The following is a 21,904-nucleotide window of genomic DNA, read 5'->3' on the forward strand; positions in this document are numbered from 1 at the left end:
GTTCCATTTTAACACAAGTCAGCGTAATTTGTAAACAATACTCTGCCCATTTGATTTTAATAAAACTGAGTAAATATAGTGTTATCTACTTTTTACAGAATGCATTTGAGAAAGTTTTTCCCTTGGTTGGTTTTCCCAAATACCCATTTGTTTAGTTAGCTACAAAAGCGTTGGTGCTGGTGACCATCGATAGGCTTTAACGAGTGAATGGCTAGAAGCGCTCCCACTTATTAAAGTTTATTGGGTACAAAGAAATGAATCTGCAGAGGGAACATCAATAAATATAAAATACACGTGAAACACTGGGGGAGTCACAGACCACAGCGCCAGCAAGAATACGCGAGGATGGGAGGGGCGCTACATTTGAGTTTGTGGTCTAGGGGTGAAGGCTTTGTCCTGCCGGAGGCTGGCACCGGAGAGGTCAAAGGGTGAGAATTCAGTGATGGGTCTGGAGGAGGGATGTGATCCCAGGTTCCTGAAATTTCTCCTTAATTGCAATTTTTGGTTTCTCCTCATTCCTCCCCTCTGTCCTTGAATGGTTTTATTTTGAATTTCCATCCCAGCGGTGCAGAACATTGATGTGGAAACACCTCATCAGGGCAGGCAGTCTACTCTGAAGGTGGAACAGCCTTGGTCTAGCACCTCCTTAATCATGATCATTAAAACCCTTGTAATTATTCTGTACACCTGAGAGAGAGGTGGAGCGGATACTGTAATAAACAGAAGTTCTGACCTTCTGGAAACCTTGCAGAACCAAAAAAACAAATCAGGTATGCCCATAGCTGATGACCTGCAAAAGCTTCTTTTCCATTGATTTAGCTGTTACAATTTGGCATGATTTATTCCCCAGGGAAGGGAACTTGACCTCGCTCAGTGGCTTCTGTCTGGAATGAGAAAGCATAACAATGATGGAGGACACCATCTTAGTCTCCACTCCAGACAGCAGCTAGGCGGGTGTACTATCATGTTTGCCAAAACACTCCTAACGGCTACCTTTCGTGGATGGCGTGTTCCGGGCATTACATCCTTGAGGTGTGAGTGCATGAGTGGGCTATTTCAAAGGCAACTTATTTTTCACTGCTCTTCCCACTTCTGCCTCCCTGATTTCCTTTAATCTGCAGCTATTTTGAGCACAGACGAGGGATCAGTCTGTTTCCTCCTATTTTCTCTCCTTCCTGTCACAGCTTTTCCACCAAGGATGGGGTCATGCAGCAAACGAAAACACACTGCCATTCCCTTGCCAGCTCCAGAAAAAGGGTGTGAGAGGACAGATCCCAGCCAGTCCTGAGTGAGCCGGTCCATAGTCAGGGCTGGCTGAACTCACACACTTCTCCCCACCTAGAGAGGTGCCACCACAGGGACTGGGGGACTCTCAGACCAATTAGGTTCTCTTGGGCTCAGAAGGCAGCTAGGATTTGCCTGATGGGTGGCTCCAGGTTCCCTAAGGGTGGGCGTGGGGCACTGATATTTGAGGCAGATACTTCAGAATACATTTCAGTCTATACTTTCCGTGTCATGTTCTTCACGAAAACCCTGCACTCAGGGGAGGAAAAAAAAGAGCTCTGAGACAGAATTAGGAATTTACTCATGCTGACTTACACAGGTTTCTAACTTGCAGGGAAAATACTGAAATCTCATACAGCTCACCTCACCTTGTCTGCCAGGATGAGGCTGGGAACTTGGAGGGACAGGAGGAATGTCATGCAGACTTGGGCACGAGGGGCAGTGTAAACAGTAAGAGCATTGGCTACTTGCAGGATCATTCAGATACAAAAGGGGCCCTGTGGTTGGCCTTGGAGAGGTCAAGCCCGCTCTTGCCTTTGACTTGTGTTATGTTTACATTAGGAAGCAAAAGAATCCCTGTACTGCAGGACGGGAACGAGACATGGCATCTCGTTCACTGGAGGCCATGTGGCATCGTCTGGGTGTGGCGACACATCGCTCTCTGTGAGCCGCGTCATTTATAAGGCATTATCTGGTTTGATTTTGCAGTTTGTGTGATGAGACTAGAAAATCATGCCAGTAAGAAGCTGCTGTAGATACTATGACTTTGGGAAACTAAGGAATCTTCTAAAAATGGTTCCGAATCTAGGGAGGGCCAGCCTGCACGCGTATTTACAGTCATGGAATGGACACTCTGTGGTGGGGACAGGGCTGTCATCTGTGCTGACAGATGAATGCCAAGATGCATTTTAAACAATGGAGAAATGATGTGTGTGTTTTGTAAATTACTCAAATAAAAATCGACTATAATACTGATTTAAAGCCTGTGCAAATCACGTATTTACAATAAATAAATGCTCCATGCAGAGCCTGTATGTCAACTGAATTACAACTTGAGAAGGGTGAGGTCTGACATTCTCCTGGGGATGTCCACCCCGCCATATGGACCCCCAGGTGGCTCACAGGACGTTGGCTTCATCTGTCTTCTCACCGGAGTGTCTTCAGCGATAACTGTGGAAACACGACAGTGTTATCAGGTGGGGTCAGAGGACTCGCAGCACGTAAATGACACACTCCGGGGCCGGGCAGTGAAGCTGTCCCTCGTGCGTGCAAGGCTGCCAGGGTCTGATGGTCCCATCATACGTAAGGTGCTTATTTTCACCCAGGAGGTCATGGGTGGAAAAGGAATGAAAAGTGTAGCTTGTGGCAGGTGGGGACCTAATCCCATCAAAAACATTTAAGGGATCAAGCACCAGCTGACTCACTTGACGGGAAGCTGAAGAAAAGCAAAGAACTTGGTGGCAATCCCAAGACAAGGCAACGGAAAACAGAGAAAGGGTCCCAGGCTTTCAGATTTCAGAGCTCCCAGCCTTGCACGGATCACTTGGGCTCTGTACCCATAAAAGAAGAGCACCCCCAGGGTGCTGTTCACCACGTCTGGAACCCCGTGATTTCTCTGGGCGATTTTGCCTCACTGAAATGAAAATGAATTAAGATGGTGTCCAGCTAGACATAAAGAAGATCTTCTTGACAATGGGATGCCCAAGAGAGACTTAACAATTCATCCTTGACTAGACTTTATGGGCTCAGGGATTTAGATGTGTGCCTGCCATGAGGTCAGGGACCAGACCGTGCATAATGTCCCATCGTGCTTGCCACGTCTGAAGGTGAGGGTGACTCCTGTCCTGTCAATTCTAACATGCCAGGCAAAGCAGTGAGGTACAGTGGAAGGAGCACTGGACGAGGAGTCAGAGGTCTGCGAACGTGACCTTGACCTTGGGTGAGTTCCTTAGCCTTTTGGAGCTTGGTTTTCTCATATGAAAAAAGTTTGCATTAAAGGTATTTCTCCAGCTTACACCACAGAGTTGCTAAAAGGAGCAAGTGAAATAACATATGCAAGTTATCTAAACTATATAAAGAGCTATACAATGTAGGCGATATTATTTTGACTATTACTATATCTTTCTGATCACAGTAGTAATGTATTTATTATGGAACATTCAGAAATTGCAGAAATGCCCCCTAAGAAGTCAAAATCAGCCATCAGCTGGCAGAGTGAATGCCTGTGAACAATTCTGTGTATATTTTTCCTGTCTTCTTTTTTCCTCTGTATACATACTTTCTCTGAACTGCAATCATACACCCAGTTTTGAACCTACAGTCATCTGAGAATGGTTATTGCAATTCTTGGATTAGCCACGGTGAGAAAGGGGAGGGGTGCTCGTCCTTCAGGGAGCTCATCCCCACTTCCAGTAACCTAAGTTCCTTCTTTCTCACATCCCTTTCCTTGAGGTTCTGATCTAACAGCAGGCCACCCCTTTTGTTACATGGCACTGTGAAACAGGAGGAGGCCAGGGTGGACGGAATGCATGTTTTCAAAGAAACGAAGGGCCTTTAAAGATGAGACCCTGTCGTCTGCGGTGAGAGATGTCATCTCTGCCCAGGTTAGAAAAACACTGTGTCCAAGTTGCCTCGTGTGAGCACGAGGGCATTTCTTCAAAGACTCATAATTATGACACAAGCACCCCTCTGGTTCCCCCGATCCCCTCCCCACAGCCTTCCTCTAGCCACCAGCAAAATTTGTGGCTACATCTGGTCGAAAGAAATGATAATGTTGGGGACTTCCCTGGCAGTCCAGTGGTTAAGACACCGTGCTTCCGCTGCAGAGGGCACGGGCTCAATCCCTGGTCAGGGAACTAATATCCCACATGCTGTGCAGTGTGGCCAAAAATAAAAGTAAAAATTAAAAAAATAAGTAAATGGTAATGTCGATGGGAGAAAAATCCCCAGGGTGCTATGAGAAACCATGTATTCTATAGATGAGAGAGAACACCAAATTATGTTTTATACATGTTACAGAGCTCTCCTCTCAGGCTTCTCAGGCCACGGTAACGAGGGAAGAATGATGGGAGCGAACGGGGTGATGGTTGCAGAGTGATTCCCAAGGGGTTCTGTGTTGCCAAAGCTGCTTCTGTGTGTGGTGGTGATTCCAGAGAAGCTCCCCCCCTTTCACTCTTCAGGTTTTGAAATTGTGTTTCATCCCAGCTGGAAACAAAGGTACCCCTATGGCTTTCCCTGAGGAAAAACGGGAGGCTGTTCAGAGGAAAGCACACCCTCAACATTTCTGTGCTCCCTGAGGTTTCCCAGTTTCACACTCAGAGACCTGAGGGCCGTGTTACCTGAGCATTTCTGCCTTTGATGTCATCGGAGCTCTGGCCGGCCGCCTCAGTGTGGAGCCAGGGACCAGGTGTGCGGCCTGAAAGACACAGGAACCATCCCACCATCTGCTGGCCCAGGGCCGGCTATGTGCTTCATGGAGAAAGTCTGGCTAAACCGGCACTTAGGGCAACGGTACAGGAACCAAGGGTAATGTAAGTCGGTCAACCTGAAACCCACGGGCTCCTGGCCCTAGACTGTGCGTTTCTAACCCACTGCCTCTACGTCACACACTGTGGATACAGAGGCGTCACGTCCACTGAGCTGGGAGGAGAACAAGTGATGAAGGCCTCTCATCTAAATGCAGGTGCGAGCTTCTCAGCTCTGAACACAGCATCAGCTGCAGACTCGCTCGTGTGTCCTGGCCCCAGATGTGCCGGTGTCGTGCTAGGGTTGCTTAAAAAAGGAGTGAAAGTGTGTGCTGACATAGCTCAGACCCTGTTCCATGAGGATCCAACTCACTCTCTAAAACATATTAGGTTTAAATATTACACAAGTTACATATGAATATATTCTCATAATTAAGAATTCAAAGAATATAGAAAAGATAATAGGGAAAAAATACCCCCTCAAGTGCTTCCTCTCTGCCTGCCCTTCTCTCTAATCCCAATTAATTATCCCGGAGTTGCCTCTGCTAAAAGTCTGCTGTTTATCCCTCCAGCTTTGTTTTTCTTTTTGACATTTACTTACATAGGCGTGTGTACATGTAGATACATGGTTTGGTTGGTCTAGCCAAGTTTTAAATCCACATTCCTAGGAATTCCAGAACTTTTCCTGTGAGTCAGGTGATCCAAATGGTGTCCCTGTGTCTCCTCTGCTGCATTTGGTACAAGACTTTTCTGTCTGCTTCTGTCACAGGCTAGGAATTAAATAACCATGTCCCAAAGCCTTCCCAACAATTCACGTTGCTGTGCTACTTACAAAGCAACATGAAAAGCAGAAATATCAATCCCAGATTATTTATGATAGTGAAAAGCTGATAATAACCTGTATTCAACAACAGTGTTTAGGAAATCTAGGGTTCATTATCGCATGAGGGAGCACCAAGAAGCCATCTGAATGTTCACAAAGGCTCAAATAATGTGGGGTGATGTTTGAAATGTAGGACAAAAAAGCAGGCTAGAAACTGTATAGACAGCAAGATGTCAACTATTTTTAAAAATCCATTTAAAAAATGTAAATAATATATTGAATTGATTCCTTTTGGATTTACTGCTTTTTAAAAACTCTTAAAAATACTCTTCAAGTTTTCTACAATGGGCATATAAGTCATCTTAAGAATCTGTTATGGTAAGATATAGTTTTTTAAATGAACTGCCACATAGAAGGGTCTCCGCACCTTACAAAACATTAATCCAATGGACACTATAATTTTCATTCAAATACTTTTAAAATTACCGAGTGCACTTGTTCTAGGATGAAGATATTTTTGGACCAATGGCATAGGGAGTACTAGGTTTTTAGTCAGATTTACAACTGAGCAAAAAGTAAAGAGACACTGATAAACAGCCCCTGACCGAATTCCACGCGGCACTATGGCCTTGACACTATTGTTCTTAGATTTACGAAACTCCAGTCTACTACAGAAAAGCCTTCCTCTAGACCAGGGTTTCTTAACTTGGCTCTACTGACATTTGGGGCTGGAAAATTCTTTGTTGTGGGGTGCTGCCCGTGTGCTGTAAGCAGTTTCACAGCATCCCTGGTCTTTACCCGCTAGACGCCACTAGCACATGCCCCAGACCATTTGTATCAACAAAAAAGGTCTCCAGACAGTGCTGAATATCCCCTGGGGGGCAAAATCCCCCACTTGGAGAACGACTGGGCAATGAAACAGGCTTCTCCATAGGTAAGCAGTGCCCACTAGTTTTCATAAATACGACTGGAAACAACAGAGCTAAGGAGAACCAATTTCTTCTTAAAACAGAAAGGAAAACTCTGCACCTTGTTGTAAAAGAAATTTCACTGCTGCTAGAATGTGTGGCTGAGAGTTGCCAGGGTTACCCAGGATGCTTTTAATCCAAATATCTTCTTGGGGGGTTTTCCCTTATGAGATGCCACTAGAATCTCTTAGAATTAAACTGTAGAGCCCTTCTGCTTGAAACAGTCCCTCACATGGGCTGTTTGCCCACAGAAGAGTATTTCAGATTCGCTAAAATGGTGGTTTTCAAACTTTTGGTACCACGGCGCACAGTAAGAAATCCCTTTCCCATCTCTATCCAGTCACACGCGTCTACTGCATGCAGGGCAGCCCAAGGGACCGCTGCTGCTGCCCCCTAGTAACCAGATGGCGCCTCTTCCCCCAGTTATCAACACACTGTGTTGCAGAAGCTGCTGGCTACAGAGCAGCCGGATAGGAAAGACTTCGCTAAACTGTGGGGCTTAAAGAAGAAAGTCTGTGCTTGGGCTGGAGGAGCAGAGGCCTGAGGGCCACGCTGGTTTCCAACTTTATCTTTTGTCACTTGTAAACCAAGCCAGGCTTGTACCTTTTCTCAGACAGAGACATGTTTTCAGGTCAAAAAAGAAAAAAAAAAATCCGTTCTGTAGCCAACCAACAAGAGGCTGAATACTACAGGGCTTGGAAAACACCCAGAAAGGATTTACAAACTTGGTTGGCCCTCAAAGCTGGGTCTCCCAGGACCCCTCCCAGTCTTGGAGTACAATTCCAGGGGCTGGGTGAGGAGAAAGTGGACTCCTAGGAGAAGCACATCTAACTGTCATCTCTGGGCCAACTCGGTCTCTCTCTAAGGTAGGGGCCACATGGCATAAGGTGGAGAGTAGTAGGTATGGTGCAGAGAACCAAGCTGTGTATCTGAAACAAATGGGATGCTGCATCCACCGGCCTCACGTGCGGAGAAGGAATGTTGGCCAGACCACGACAAGAAAGGCAGATGGTTAGATGGAATCAAAAGCACAATTCTCTGTGACTGGGAACATTTCACTGGCAACGCTAACTGTATGACACAGACATTAAGTGGAACGGTAATTTCTGTTTCCCTTCCCATCCCCAAAGCAGCGCAACAGACAGGAAACGGTTGAAAAACAGAGGAGAATGTTGTTACTAGGTGACTTCAGTGCGGATTTCAGTGCGGGGATGAACACATGGGCTGGGCCAGAGTGAGGGTGCCCTCGGCAGTCTTCCCCAGGGTTCTGTATGTTGTGTGATGATTGTTTACAGAACGGGTAGACAAAATAATTAGCTACTAAGGGTATCTGAAAAAGGCCTGAGAAAATCTGGTTAAAATGTTAAACCTTGTATTGCTATTGATGGGAGTAGTTGTTTTTATATCTTTTAAAAATAATAAAAAGATTCTGTTAAAAAATATATTTATCCAGAAAGATGTTGATTTGAACTTTAAAAAGGAACATGGAATCATCATTTTCCCTTTTCAATACAGAGCCACTGAGTTCTGTTGGTAGCTCCCTTTCTAATGTCAAGTTCATCCTTTCCTCTCAAGTGAGCCTAGGGCATGTAGTGGGGTCTTCCTAGGCCTCTGCATGGAGACTCCTTGCTCAAGAAGGCGTGGAACACACCCTTGGATTGGTTCTATGCCGTTCCAGTATTTTGGGCAGCCAACGTGATACTATACATAGAGAATCCTAAAGATGCTACCAGAAAACTAGTAGAGCTAATCAATGAATTTGGTAAAGTAGCAGGATACAAAATTAACGCACAGAAATCTCTGGTATTCCTATACACTAATGATAAAAAATCTGAAAGTGAAATCAAGAAAACACTCTCATCTACCATTGCAACAAAAAGAATAAAATATCTAGGAATAAACCTACCTAAGGAGACAAAAGACCTCTATGCAGAAAATTATAAGACACTGATGAAAGAAATTAAAGATGATACAAATAGATGGAGAGATACACCATGTTCTTGGATTGGAAGAATCAACATTGTGAAAATGACTCTACTACCCAAAGCAATCTACAGATTCAATGCAATCCCTATCAAACTACCACTGGCATTTTTCACAGAACTAGAACAAATAATTTCACAATTTGTATGGAAACACAAAAGACCCCGAATAGCCAAAGCAATCTTGAGAACAAAAAACAGAGCTGGAGGAATCAGGCTCCCTGACTTCAGACTATGCTACAAAGCTACAGCAATCAAGACAGTATGGTACTGGCACAAAAACAGAAAGATAGATCAATGGGACAGGATAGAAAGCCCAGAGATAAACCCATGCACATATGGTCACCTTATCTTTTTTTTTTTTTTTTTGCGGTACGCGGGCCTCTCACTGCTGTGGCCTCTCCCGTTGCGGAGCACAGGCTCCGGACGCACAGGCTCAGCAGCCATGGCTCACGGGCCCAGCCGCTCCGCGGCATGTGGGATGCTCCCAGACCGGGGCACGAACCTGTGTCCCCTGCATCGGCAGGCGGACCCTCAACCACTGCGCCACCAGGGAAGCCCTGGTCACCTTATCTTTGATAAAGGAGGCAGGAATGTACAGTGGAGAAAGGACAGCCTCTTCAATAAGTGGTGCTGGGAAAACTGGACAGGTACATGTAAAAGTATGAGATTAGATCACTCCCTAACACCATACACAAAAATCAGCTCAAAATGGATTAAAGACCTAAATGTAAGGCCAGAAACTTATCAAACTCTTAGAGGAAAACATAGGCAGAACACTCTATGACATAAATCACAGCAAGATCCTTTTTGACCCACCTCCTAGAAAAATGGAAATAAAAACAAAAATAAACAAATGGGACCTAATGAAACTTCAAAGCTTTTGCACAGCAAAGGAAACCATAAACAAGACCAAAAGACAACCCTCAGAATGGGAGAAAATATTTGCAAGTGAAGCAACTGACAAAGGATTAATCTCCAAGATTTACAAGCAGCTCATGCAGCTCAATATCAAAAAAACAAACAACCCAATCCAAAAATGGGCAGAAGAGCTAAATAGACATTTCTCCAAAGAAGATATACAGACTGCCAACAAACACATGAAAGAATGCTCAACATCATTAATCATTAGAGAAATGCAAATCAAAACTACAATGAGATATCATCTCACACCAGTCAGAATGGCCATCATCAAAAAATCTAGAAACAATAAATGCTGGAGAGGGTGTGGAGAAAAGGGAACACTCTTGCACTGCTGGTGGGAATGTGAATTGGTACAGCCACTATGGAGAACAGTATGGAGGTTCCTTAAAAAACTACAAATAGAACTTCCATATGACCCAGCAATCCCACTACTGGGCATACACCCTGAGAAAACCATAATTCAAAAAGTCATGTACCAAAATGTTCACTGCAGCTCTATTTAAAATAGCCTGGAGATGGAAACAACCTAAGTGTCCATCATTAGATGAATGGATAAGAAGATGTGGCACATATATACAATGGAATATTACTCAGCCATAAAAAGAAATGAAATTGAGCTATTTGTAATGAGGTGGATGGACCTAGAGTCTGTCATACAGAGTGAAGTAAGTCAGAAAGAGAAAGACAAATACTGTATGCTGACACATATATATGGAATTTAAGAAAAAAAAATGTCGCAAAGAACCTAGGGGTAAGACAGGAATAAAGACACAGACCTACTAGAGAATGGACTTGAGGATATGGGGAGGGGGAAGGGTAAGCTGTGACAAAGCAAGAGAGTGGCATGGACATATATACACTACCAAACATAAAATAGATAGCTAGTGGGAAGCAGCTGCATAGCACAGGGAGATCAGCTTGGTGCTTTGTGACCACCTAGAGGGGTGGGATACGGAGGGTGGGAGGGAGGGAGACACAAGAGGGAAGAGATATGGGAACATATATATATGTATAACTGATTCACTTTGTTATAAAGCAGAAACTAACACAGCATTGTAAAGCAATTATACTCCAATAAAGATGTAAAAAAATAAATAAATAAAGTTCATGGATCTGAAAAAAAAATTTAAAAAAAATAATAAAAAAAAAAGAACAAGCCTGGGGTTCTCTTAGGTGACATGAAACAAAGAACCTCACCTCAAGCCCCGGCTTTGCCACCAGCTGTGACCAGAGGCAGATCACCCTACTTCTGCCTCGGTTATTTCAGCCCGACCTGAAGGAGCTGGGCTGGAAAACCTCATAGGGCCTTCCCTGTTCTAATGCTGGAAGCCTCTCACAGTCTCTAACTAAAGGAAATGACGGGTTTCACTGGAAATGATAATTCTAGTATCTGCCAGGGCTACGCCTCAGAAATTGCTTATCTGGCCTTTCCTCTCCTTCCTTGCTGTCACTGCCATAGTTGACGTTGGCCTGAGGGACCCACGTCCCCCTCGTAGAGAAGTTACATTGTCACCCTACACACCTCGGGGCACTCAGACCAGGGGTGGGCTAATCATAGTCTCTCTGTCAATAATTTGGAATTTTAAAATTAGTTTTAACGCTTATTAAAAGTAATATATATTTATTATAGAACACTTGGACAAAATAGTGAAGCATAAGGAAAATAAAAATCACCCAGCATTCCACCACTGAGGGCTAACCACTCTTACCACTGTACTGGATATATTTCTAGCCTCTTCTCTCTTTCCTTTATTTGGTCCACTTTTCCCTCTCCATATAAATTCATGAAATATTTTCTTTTTAAAATTAAATTTAGGTTGTATTTAATGTAATTTTAGTATACCAGGTTTTTTTGTTTTGTTTTCTCAAGGTAGCATTGGCATTTTCCCATGTCACTAAATATTCAACAGCGCTATTATAACAGATGCAGAACATTCCATCCTGTGGCTCTGCACTAATTTATTTAATTTATTTATTGTTGGATATTTGTGCTGTTTTCAAATTTCTTCTGTAGATATGTGTGGATATTGTTAATTATTAATTCAACAAGTGGTTACTGAGTGTCTGTGTGCCTGGCCTCAGGCCAGGAGCTGACGGTAGACCAGTGAATAAAAATGGATGCTGTCCTTATACTGTACTGGGGAAGACAGGTAAATATATAACATGTCAGGAGGTGATAGATGCCTTGAAGGAAACGATAAGGCAGCATAAAGAGAGCAAAAGTGATAGGACAGGAAGTGCTGTTACTTTATCTGTAGTGGTCATCAGGGAAGGCCATAAGCAGGGGTGTAGTCACCGGTAATAATCAGGCGTGGCTAAGGTAAGCACACCAGGGCAGAGGTCCTTACTGCCTAACTGCCCTCCACAAGGGCGGAAAGACACACCCTGGCACTGGCGTTGTCTTCTGATTCTCTCAGTCTTGGGACATCTAATCCTCTGATTTTACGGCATGAACCACCAAGAGCTGTTAAAGTTACTGCAGTGCTTGGTGGAGAAGTTTCTCTGCTAATGGGAATAATGGTAGCTAGTTGTGCTATAGGTATAAAGTAACTCTATTTTAATAAAAGACCTAAAGGAGGCAGGGGGTAAGTCTCACGGATACCTGAGGAAAGTGGCCCATAGAAGGAAGGGCAAGTGCAAAGAGCCCAGAGATGGGGGGTGTGCTTGGAGCACACTGCAGGTGGTCCATGCTGTTGGAGGGAAGTGACGATGGGGAGAGTGGCGGCAATGGGCAGTTCTTGTGGGTCTTAGAAGCCATGACAGGAATTTCTGATTAACTTGGAGGGAGATGGGAATTCACTGGAGGATTGTAAGCAGGGGCAGCGTGACTGGGCTTTAGAGGAATCACTTCAGGCTGCCGTGTGGAGCAGGGACACCAGTTAGCAGGTGCTTGCAGCATCCAGGTGAGAAACGACAGTGGCTTCAGCCAGGGGTGAGTGACAGAGGACACGTGATCAGATTGGGGATGCATTTCCAAGGGGGAGGTCCCAGAATTTACTGGGAAATTGGATGTGGGAGCAGAAGAGAAAAAAAGAAGCCAAATACGATTCTAAGGTTTTTGGTATGACAAAAAATGGAGGAGCAGTGGGCTTGCAGTGGGAGGAGAGGGGAGAAAGGGGGCAGCCAGAAAATCTAAGCGAAGAAGCGCTTCAGGAGGAGGGTGTGATGGATTGCAGCTGACGCCTCTGACCCCTGGACTTGGCCACGTTCGGGTCCACTGGTAGCCTTGCCAAGGGCTCCTTCTATGGTGTGAAGGGAGAAGGCCTGAGAGGACGGGGAGAGGAGATGGTGTTGCCTGTAAGAAGAGCAGAGAAATGGCCCAGGGGAGGTCAAGGGAGACATATATATATATATATATATATATATATATATATATATATATATATATATATATATATGGTAAGATTTAAAAAAAAATTTTTTGGCCGTGCAATGTGGTTTGCGGGATCTTAGTTCTCCGACCAGGTATTGAACCTGCACCCTTGGCAGTGAAAGTACAGAGTCCTAACCACTGGACCACCAGGGAATTCCCAAGGGAGATATTATTTATAGATATTACAGTATCTTTGCAGGTTCAGAGGAATAAAGGAGTAACCTGGAAAGACAGGAGGTGGTAAGAGAGTGGGATGCTGGAAGATAGCTTATGGAGGGTTGTGGTCCCCAGTAATAATCAGACGTGGCTAAGATAAGTCAGCCAGGACAGAGGTCCTTACTGCTCAACTGCCCTCCCGCCACAAAGGCGAAAGACTCTGGCACCGGCTTTGTCTTCTGATTCTTTCAGTCTGGGGACATCTAATCCTTTGATTTTATGATGTGAACCACCCTGTACTGTCAAAGTTACTGCACTGCCTGGTGGAGAAGTTTCTCTGCTAATGGAAGTAATGGTAGCCAGTTTTGCTATAAGTGTAAAGTAACTCTATTTTAGAAAAGGAGTTGGGCCACAATGAGATACCACTTCACACCCATCAAGATGGCTACAGACAAAACAAAGCACCAAGACCAGAAAATAACAAGCATTGGAGAGGATGTGGAGAAACTGGAACACTTGTGTACTGTTGGTAGGAATGTAAAATGGAAAACAGTATGGTGGTTCCTCAAAAAATTAAAAATAGAATTACCATATCATCCAGCAATTCCACTTCTGGGTGTATACACAAAAGAATTGAAAGCAGGGTCTCAAACACTTATTGGTACACTCATGTACATAGCAGCATTGTTCACAACAGCCAAAAGATGGAAGCAACCCAAGTGTCTATTGATGGATGAATAGATAAACAAAATGTGGTAAATACATACAATGGAATATTATTCAGCCTTAAAAAGGAAGGAAATTGTGACATACGCTACAACATGGATGAACCTTGAGGACATTATGCTAAGTGAAATAAGCCAGTCTCAAAAAGTCAAGTAGGGCTTCCCTGGTGGCACAGTGGTTAAGAATCCACCTGCCAATGTGGGGGACATGGGTTCAAGCCCTGGTCTGGGAAGATCCCACATGCCGCGGAGCAACTAAGCCCATGCGCCACAACTACTGAGCCTGTGCTCTAGAGCCTGAGAGCCACAACTACTGAACCCATGTGCCACAACTGCTGAAGCCCACGTGCCTAGAGCCCGTGCTCCGAAATGAGAAGCCACCGCAATGAGAAGTCTGCGTACCTCAACAAAGAGTAGTCCCTGCTCGCCGCAACTAGAGAAAGCCCGCGTGCAGCAACGAAGACCCAACACAGCCAAAAATAAATAAATATAAATTTTTTAAAAAAATTTTTAAAAAGTCAAGTATAGCACAATTCTAGTTATATACCAAGAGTAGTCAAACTCATAGAACCACAGAGCTAGAAACTAGAACAGTGGTTACCAGGGGGTTGGGGGAGGGGAGAATGGGGAGTTGTTTAATGGGTACAGAGTTTCAATTTTGTGAGATGAAAAGAGTTCTGGAAATCGGCTGCACAACAATGTAAATGCGTTTCACACTACTGGACTGTACACATAAAAATGGTTAGGATGGTCAGTTTCATGTTATGTATATATATATATATATATATATATATATTTTTTTTTTTTTTTTTGGGTGGGTTGGGTCTTTGTTGCTGCGTGCGGGCTTTCTCTAGTTGTGGTGAGCGGGGGCTATTCCTCATTGCCGTGCACGGGCTTCTCATTGCGGTGGCTTCTCTTGTTGCAGAGCACTGGCTCTAGGTGCAAGGGCTTCAATAGTTGTGGCACATGGGCTCAGTAGTTGTGGCTCGCAGGCCCTAGGGTGCACGGGGCTTCAGTAGTTGTGGCTCACGGGCTCTAGAGCACAGGCTCAGTAGTTGTGGTGCACGGGCTTAGTTGCTCTGCAGCATGTGGGATCTTCCCAGGCCAGGGCTCAAACCTGTGTCCCCTGCATTGGCAGGCGGATTCTTAACCACTGTGCCACCAGGGAAGTCCCCATGTTATGTTCTTTTTAATCACAATTAAAAGTAAAGAAAAAAGGAGTTGGGATGAAAACGGTCAAATTTTTAATCAGCCACTTTCCCATTGAACTGATCGTGACGAGGATGGTTTTGCTGGGAACACCAGACTGAAATGTCATGTTTGGGTGTCTTTCTCTCCTCCCTTCCTTCACCAACGTGTGAATCTCTCAAAGGTAAGTCAGGGGGATCATTTATCTAAATCTCTCCAGAGCTGAGGGTCCCAAAGATTCTTAGGGATAGGGTTTTTTCACTTTCTTTTCATTGTGGTAAAGTACATATAATATAAAATTTACCATTAATGGCACATTCCCATTGTTGTGTAACCATCACCACTATCTAGTTGCAGAACATTTTCATCAGCCCAAGAAGAAACCGGTACTCATTAGCAGTCACTCCCCATTCTCCATACGCCCCTGCCCTTGGCAACTGCTAAATTCACTTTCTGTGTCTTTAAATTTGCCTATTTTAGATATTTCATATCAATGGAATCTTATGTGGGCTTTATGTCTGGCTTCTTTCACTTAGCATAATGTTTTCAAGGTTCATCCATGTTGTAGCACATACCACTGCTTCATCCCTTCTTACTGTCTGATAATATTCCATTGCACGACTACACCACATTTTGTTTATCCATTTACTAGTTGATGGGCATTTGGGTTGTCACCTTTTGGCTACTGTGAATAGTGCTGCTGTGAATATTTGTCTGTGAACTCTTGTTTGAACACCTGTTTTCAATTCTTTGGGGTATACACCCAGGAGTGGAATTGCTAGGTCATACGGTCATTCTGTTTAACTTATTGAGGAACCCATGCATTTTAAAAACACTTAAAAATTGGACAAAATCATCTACCAAAGAAAGAACATGGCTCATACTTGCAGAGTGGAGACAGGGAGGATGGCGCCGGAAGAGCTAAGCCTTAGGGTATTTGTGTGCCGTGTGTGTGTGTGTGTGTGTGTGTGTGTGTGTGTGTGTGTGTGTGTGTGTGTCTCGGAAGGACAGAGAGAAAGCAGGCAAGCGGGCGGAGACAGAGCTCCAGAACTGCTACAAAAGAGCACAGAGACACCCTCATCTGACGGAACCAACGCAGTCTCCCACACCATGAAGGACTCTAATCTTGGGTTACAGGTCAATGGCAGAATGCAAGAGAAAAACTGTAAGAAGAAATGTCATCAGATAGGCATGACCTACACCCACATAATTAACAAGCTTCTCCCCCACAGCTCGCAGGAACGGCAGGAACATGCTCATTTAACTGTGCTAGGAGGCTACTGAAGTATTTTATGTCCACCAATGCCACATCAATCTAAAACTATATCTTCTTTTTGAAATGGCAAATGCCCTTTCTGGTCTGTAGGATGTCATTTCATTAGCACATTGCGTTTTTTTTTTTTTAACTGCTCCTTCTTGATCCTCAGGAGATTATTTATTTTGGTGTGGGCACTGATTTGAACATTTCTCTGAAAGGAGAGGAACACAGCCCAGACTGCCACCTCTGCCCTCCTGGTGAGCTGTATGGGGTGAAGCTTTTCTTCTGTTCTCAGAGATGAGGCTAGGCACCATGGGCTCCAAATGCAGGTAAGTTAGATTTTACTGAGTCTGAAGATTGAAGGACTCCACAGCACATTACTGAGAAAGGCTGTATAACAAAGAGATTTTTAAGACTCTGTTTTTCTGAAGTGGTTGAGGGCAGAGATCAGCAAAATACAGCCAGCAGACCAAATTCAGCCAGCAGCTGCTTTCACAAATAAAGTTTTACTGGAAGACAGCCATGCCCATTTCTTTACGTGTTGTCTGTGGCTGCTCTCATGTCAAAACAGAAGAGCTGAGTAGTTGTGACAGAGGCCAGATGGCAGGCAGAACCTCAGTATGTCCTCTCTGGCCCTTTAAAGAAAATGTTTGCTGAGCCCTGGTTTAGGGTAGGCCTCCAAACTACTGACCCGCAGAGCTAGTTCCCATTCCTGACCTTACCCCTCAGCCTCAGACCTGTGTACTCCCTGTGCCACCTGCCCCGGGTCATCTCCCCCTTGCAGCCCTCCAGGCACCTCCACTCGCCCTGATCCATCACTTCGTCTCCTCCTGAAACCCGCGCCTCTCCAGCTCCTTCTTCTTGGTGCTACACCATCCATCCAGGCCCAGGTTGGTACTCAGAGGCCATTAGCTCCTCCTCTACTTCTCTTGTTCCTCTCATGGCCTGCATCCCCAAGCCCTGGCAACCCTCACCCCCGTCCATCCTCCCTCGCATGGACCCTTCTCAAAGCCACAGGTTTCCTGACCTTGGTCTCTACCTCCTCTGATCAAACCACCAGTTATCAGACTCAACCTAGACCTAACCACATCCCTTCTCAGAGTTCACCATGGCTGCATGGCTCAGACACCCCTGGGTCTGAAATTCCTGGCTCTGCCTCTAACTTGCTGTGAGGACTTAGGCAAGTCACTTGGCCTGTCTGGACCTCCTTTCCCCTACGTGAAAACTTTCTACATTAAGGGCTTATGATAAGGTCCGCAAAGCACCTAGAACCATGCCAGGCACATCTGAGCAGGTCTACGACAGGAGCACTTACTGTATTGGCGGTGGTTAGTATTTCGCTGACAGTTCTTTGCCTCTAGGTTCTGCTTATGTCCCTTAGAAGGGATAAAACATCCTTCACATTAGGAGGGAACACATCTCCTTGTCCTCTTCGTGTGTGGGCACCTCCTGTAGGGTAGGTAACACGCCTAGGCTCTCTCTGCCCTCTTTTTCTTGTGAGTTGAACAGAGGGAACTAGCCACGTGCAGCCTGGCCCCTTCTAGGTTCCCTCTTTGAAATCTGGCTGCCTGTGTATTAAGGACTATTCTGTCCTGCCCTCCTGGCCATGTGGAAAGCTCTGTGAGGCTGCTCTGTGGCTGCAGGGGGAGGCCAGCCTCAGTCCCCTCACCTGTAAATCCCCTGGCCTGGGGGAGTCAGCAAGCCTCCCCCAGTCTTAGAGTTTGCTGTTACCTAAGCTCTTCCAATAAAAACACTAAGATCTTCATCCGTCTGACCTGTGAACACTTCATAGGACGGGAAAAGAAGTGTTATTTATTGACCCTCTGCCCCGTGAAGCCTAACATCTCTGGCAGCCGGTGCGGCCCTCTCCAGGCACCGTGCGCCCTCACACACCATGTAGGACTTGCTTGTCATTCTTAAACGGCCCAGACGCTGTCGTGCCTCTCTCCTGGGGGTGTGCCGTGCTCAGCCTGGAATGCCTTTCCACCCAGTGGAAACGTGACCTCTCTCTACGCCTTGAAGTCCCCAGTCTCCACCTCCACCCTCATGCCCACTGTGGTGCCCTCTGCCCTTTAAACAATCAGTGATTAAGACACTCCGTTGTGATCTAGTTAATGTCTCACACTTCTATCTCGGGAGTGTGCACGCTGGCGGCTTGATGGTAGGGACCTTGTTGCTCGCACCTCGTAGTCTCTGGGGCCAGCATGGTGCCAAGTGTACAGTGGGCAGTTCACGCCCATCTGCTGAGCTCGAACTGAGCAAGAATGGGCGCCTGACCCAGCACCCGTGTCCTCCACCATCACGTCTCCACGGTCTATTTAAACCCCAGGTGGGGTGATTTCCCTTCATCAATCTTTATTCTGCTCCTCTCTTCCTCTGTCTCTCTCAATTCAGAGGAGTACCGTTGACCCTGAAACAACATGGGTTTGAACTGCATGGGTCCACTTATATGAGGATGTTTTTCAGTAGTAAAACTACAGTACGACAGTCTGTAGTTGGTTGAATCCTCCGCATCCAAGGATGTGGAGGGCCAACAATGCATATGAAGCCCTGCATTGTTCAGGGGTCAACTGTATTTACGTGTTATTAAAAAACATACAAGTGGGCTTCCCTGGTGGCGCAGTGGCTGAGAGTCCGCCTGCCGATGCAGGGGACACGGGTTCGTGCCCCGGTCTGGGAGGATCCCACATGCCGCGGAGCGGCTGGACCCGTGAGCCATGGCCGCTGAGCCTGCGCGTCCGGAGCCTGTGCTCCGCAACGGGAGAGGCCACAACGGTGAGAGGCCCGCGTACCGCAACAAAACAAAACAAAACAAAAACATACAAGTCACTTCTCTCTAAATGTGCAATCCACCGGCACGCAGAGAAAGCTCTGCCCAGGCTGGTCCCGAGAGGACCTCTCACCTGAGCAGAGAGCAGGCTGGTGCTCCTTGGTCTGCCCTGCAGGAAGCTGAAGCCTGGGGAAGGGACTTCACCAAGGCCCTTTGAAAGGAGACAGTCAAAGAGCCAGGTTCCCGGTCTGGGGCTAAGCTTGGACACTGATGATTTTCCATGCTGGTGTGCAGATGTCTGGGGCTGGGGGCCTTACTCGGGTTGTGGGGTGGAAAACACATTGGACCCTCACCCCAGGTTGCTGGCTCTGCCTCCCTCTTACCAGCTCCTGCCCACTTGGATTGAATCAGCACTGGACAAGAATTACGTTAACAGGCAGCATCACTGTGTGGTCAACACCTACTCTGCTTTTCTTTGCTTCCTGTGCTCCTGAAGTACTGCCGCCTTGCCCGCTGGGCCACGAAGGGCAGGCCGGCCAGCCTTCCTCGATTCTTAGGGCTGGGCAGGTAAGCCAAGTGAAGGCCTCTCTTGGGGCCTGGCCGCACGATGAGATCGGGAGGAGGAAGGCTCTCACTGGACTGAGGTTTTCAGCCTTAGATGGACATTGGAATCACGTGGCAATCTTCAAAAATACTGACATCTGTGTCCTACCCTGGATATTCTGACTTACCTGCGCTAGGTGCAGCCGGGCCTTCAGATTTTTAAAAGCTGTCTAGGTCATTCTAATGCATTGCCAAGGTAGGAACCATTGACCTAAGGCATTCTCTATTTCAGAGTCTGCCAGAGTTTTGAATTGGGGGTTCTGGGGTTCTTCCCCAACTATTAATGCAAAGCTCCTGAATCCCATTTTGCTGTTGTCTTGGGGCGTTTAGCTCCCCCAGTCAAAAGCCCCAGGGAGGGGAGGAACCAGTGGTAAACTTAGGCATCCAAATCCGAAGCCACATAACTAAACTTGGTGTTGTGTAAAAAAACCTCTAAATGAACCCTTGGAGATTAGGGCAAGTAAATGTTCTGAAACTTCCAGAAGTACGAACATCACTGCATCCCTGCAATAGTAGGGTGAGATCCTGATGTCACACTCTACCCAGCCTGTGGCCAGTGAGTGCACCCAAGCACCTAATTCTGGAGGGTCAGGGAAAACCAGTAGTCTTATCAAGGTGGTACTTACTTCTGGGCATCTTGCTGGGATAAATCTTCTGGCATGGTTTATACTCATCTGGAGGAGGAAAATCTTCCATAGAATGGAACGTGAATTTAGACTCAAAGTCATCTGCACACACGGAAATGCCAAAATTATTCTGGTTACTGTGAGGACCCAAGTTTTGGTCATTGCCAGGAGCTTACAGGTTTGCCTGCCCAGTGCAAGATTTAATGGCAGAGCTATTCCCCCCTAAGACATCCATTCACCTCTTAATTTTTACTATTTAGCTGGGGCAAGGGGGAATCAGGAAAAGTGAAATCATAGACTCTCCCCATCATCCACCTCAACTTACTTCAGCCAGCATCTTAAGGAAGCTTCTAAAGGGAGCAGAAGTGCCACAGGCCTATCCAGGGTCCAGAGTCAGAGGTGGGGAAACTGGCAGAAACAAGGGACCGGCAAAGTCTCTGTGGCCTGAAGCCCCTCTTGTGTCCCTGGGGAAGACTCTGGCGGGGAGAGGTGGACAGAACAGAAGTCCTCAGCCTGGCTGGTGGGAAGGAGCACAGCCTGTGTGCATTTGGGGACCTGGGCATCCTAAAGCAAATGGGTTCTGCCCTGAGCTCCTGATGGCAAGAGGACAGGGGTCTTGTGGCCCTTTCGTGAGTTGAGTCCCCGCTGTGTGATCCAGGCTATGTGTGTGACAGTAGCTCAGCCCACAAAGGGATCCAAAGACTTTTGGTCACACCTGACCCCAGATGACTTTCCCATCTCAAGAAGGTTGGAGAGTGGGTTCTGGAACCTCCCAGAAAGCCTCAAAGAAACCTCATTTAACACAACCTGTAGGTTGTTCTGTGCTAGAGTGAGCCCCCTGTTCTTGTGAAGCACACACCCTGAAATGACGGCACTGTGGGCCGGGAGACCGCCCCCCCGTCCCTGAGCCAGGGGAAACCATTTCCTCACTGACAGCCCTGCTCACCAATGATGTGCAGGCTTCCGTTCCGCAGCTGACCTCCAGGCTGCTGGGTCAGGGTCCAGGCTGGGGCCTGCTGGCTCCTGCTTGAAAGCTCCGTGGTGGGTGACCTCGCGGGGGGTGCTGGGGGCGGGTTCAGCTTTCCCCCACCGGTCGCTGACAGAGAAGAGGACAGTGTATTCAGATACAGGCCTTCAGATAGGGCATGGTGGATGCTATAACCTTCTGTGAGAGGTGAGGTATTGAGATCTTTGGATATAATATGGTACGGTGATAAAAAGGCAGCCTCTGGAGGCAAGCTGCTTGGGGCTGAACCCCAGTTCTCCTGCTGGGATAATAACACAACCTCTTTGTGCCTCAGTTTCCTCATCTATAAAATGGGAATAATAATATACATATCTCCTGGATTTGTTGAGAGGGTTAAGCGAGTTGATTTAACTCAAGTCGCATGTAAAAATAGATGACTAACGAGAACCTACTGTATAGCACAGGGAACTCTACTCGATGCTCTGTGGTGAACTAAATGGGAAGGAAATCCAAAAAAGAGGGGATATATGTACACGTATAGCTGATTCACTTTACTGTACAGTATAAACTAACACATTATTATAAAGCAACTATACTCCAATAAAAAAAGAAAAAAATTCAAGTGGCACGTAGTGAGCATTCAATAAATATTAGCTGCTGTGATAATATCAACCCTCATCATCAGATGGTACAGCCCAAAGAAGTGGACCCACTGCAGCGTCCTGTGCAAGGGAAGGACTGTGTGCAGGTGAGGCTCAGAGCGGGGCTAGATGAGCAAGCTGTCGGGGGCTTG

The 21,904-nt window shown here is 46.2% G+C and overlaps 1 protein-coding gene across 1 annotated transcript in view; it reads right to left on the bottom strand.

Annotated features, from left to right (window-relative positions):
• Positions 1-221: 221 nt before the first annotated feature.
• The window catches only part of WIPF3 (WAS/WASL interacting protein family member 3), an 89,836-nt gene continuing 68,153 nt past the window's right edge, over positions 222-21,904 (bottom strand). Inside the window, exons 6-9 of the mRNA XM_032643901.1 lie at positions 21,091-21,240; positions 20,145-20,246; positions 4,623-4,699; positions 222-2,454 (exon numbers count right to left, since the gene is read on the bottom strand). Of these exons, the coding sequence (XP_032499792.1) occupies positions 2,431-2,454; positions 4,623-4,699; positions 20,145-20,246; positions 21,091-21,240 (353 nt within the window). The 3' untranslated portion in view covers positions 222-2,430. The remainder of the gene's footprint in view (positions 2,455-4,622; positions 4,700-20,144; positions 20,247-21,090; positions 21,241-21,904) is intronic.

The sequence above is a fragment of the Phocoena sinus genome, chromosome 9 (assembly GCF_008692025.1).
Source record: "Phocoena sinus isolate mPhoSin1 chromosome 9, mPhoSin1.pri, whole genome shotgun sequence".
Taxonomy (NCBI): domain Eukaryota; kingdom Metazoa; phylum Chordata; class Mammalia; order Artiodactyla; family Phocoenidae; genus Phocoena; species Phocoena sinus.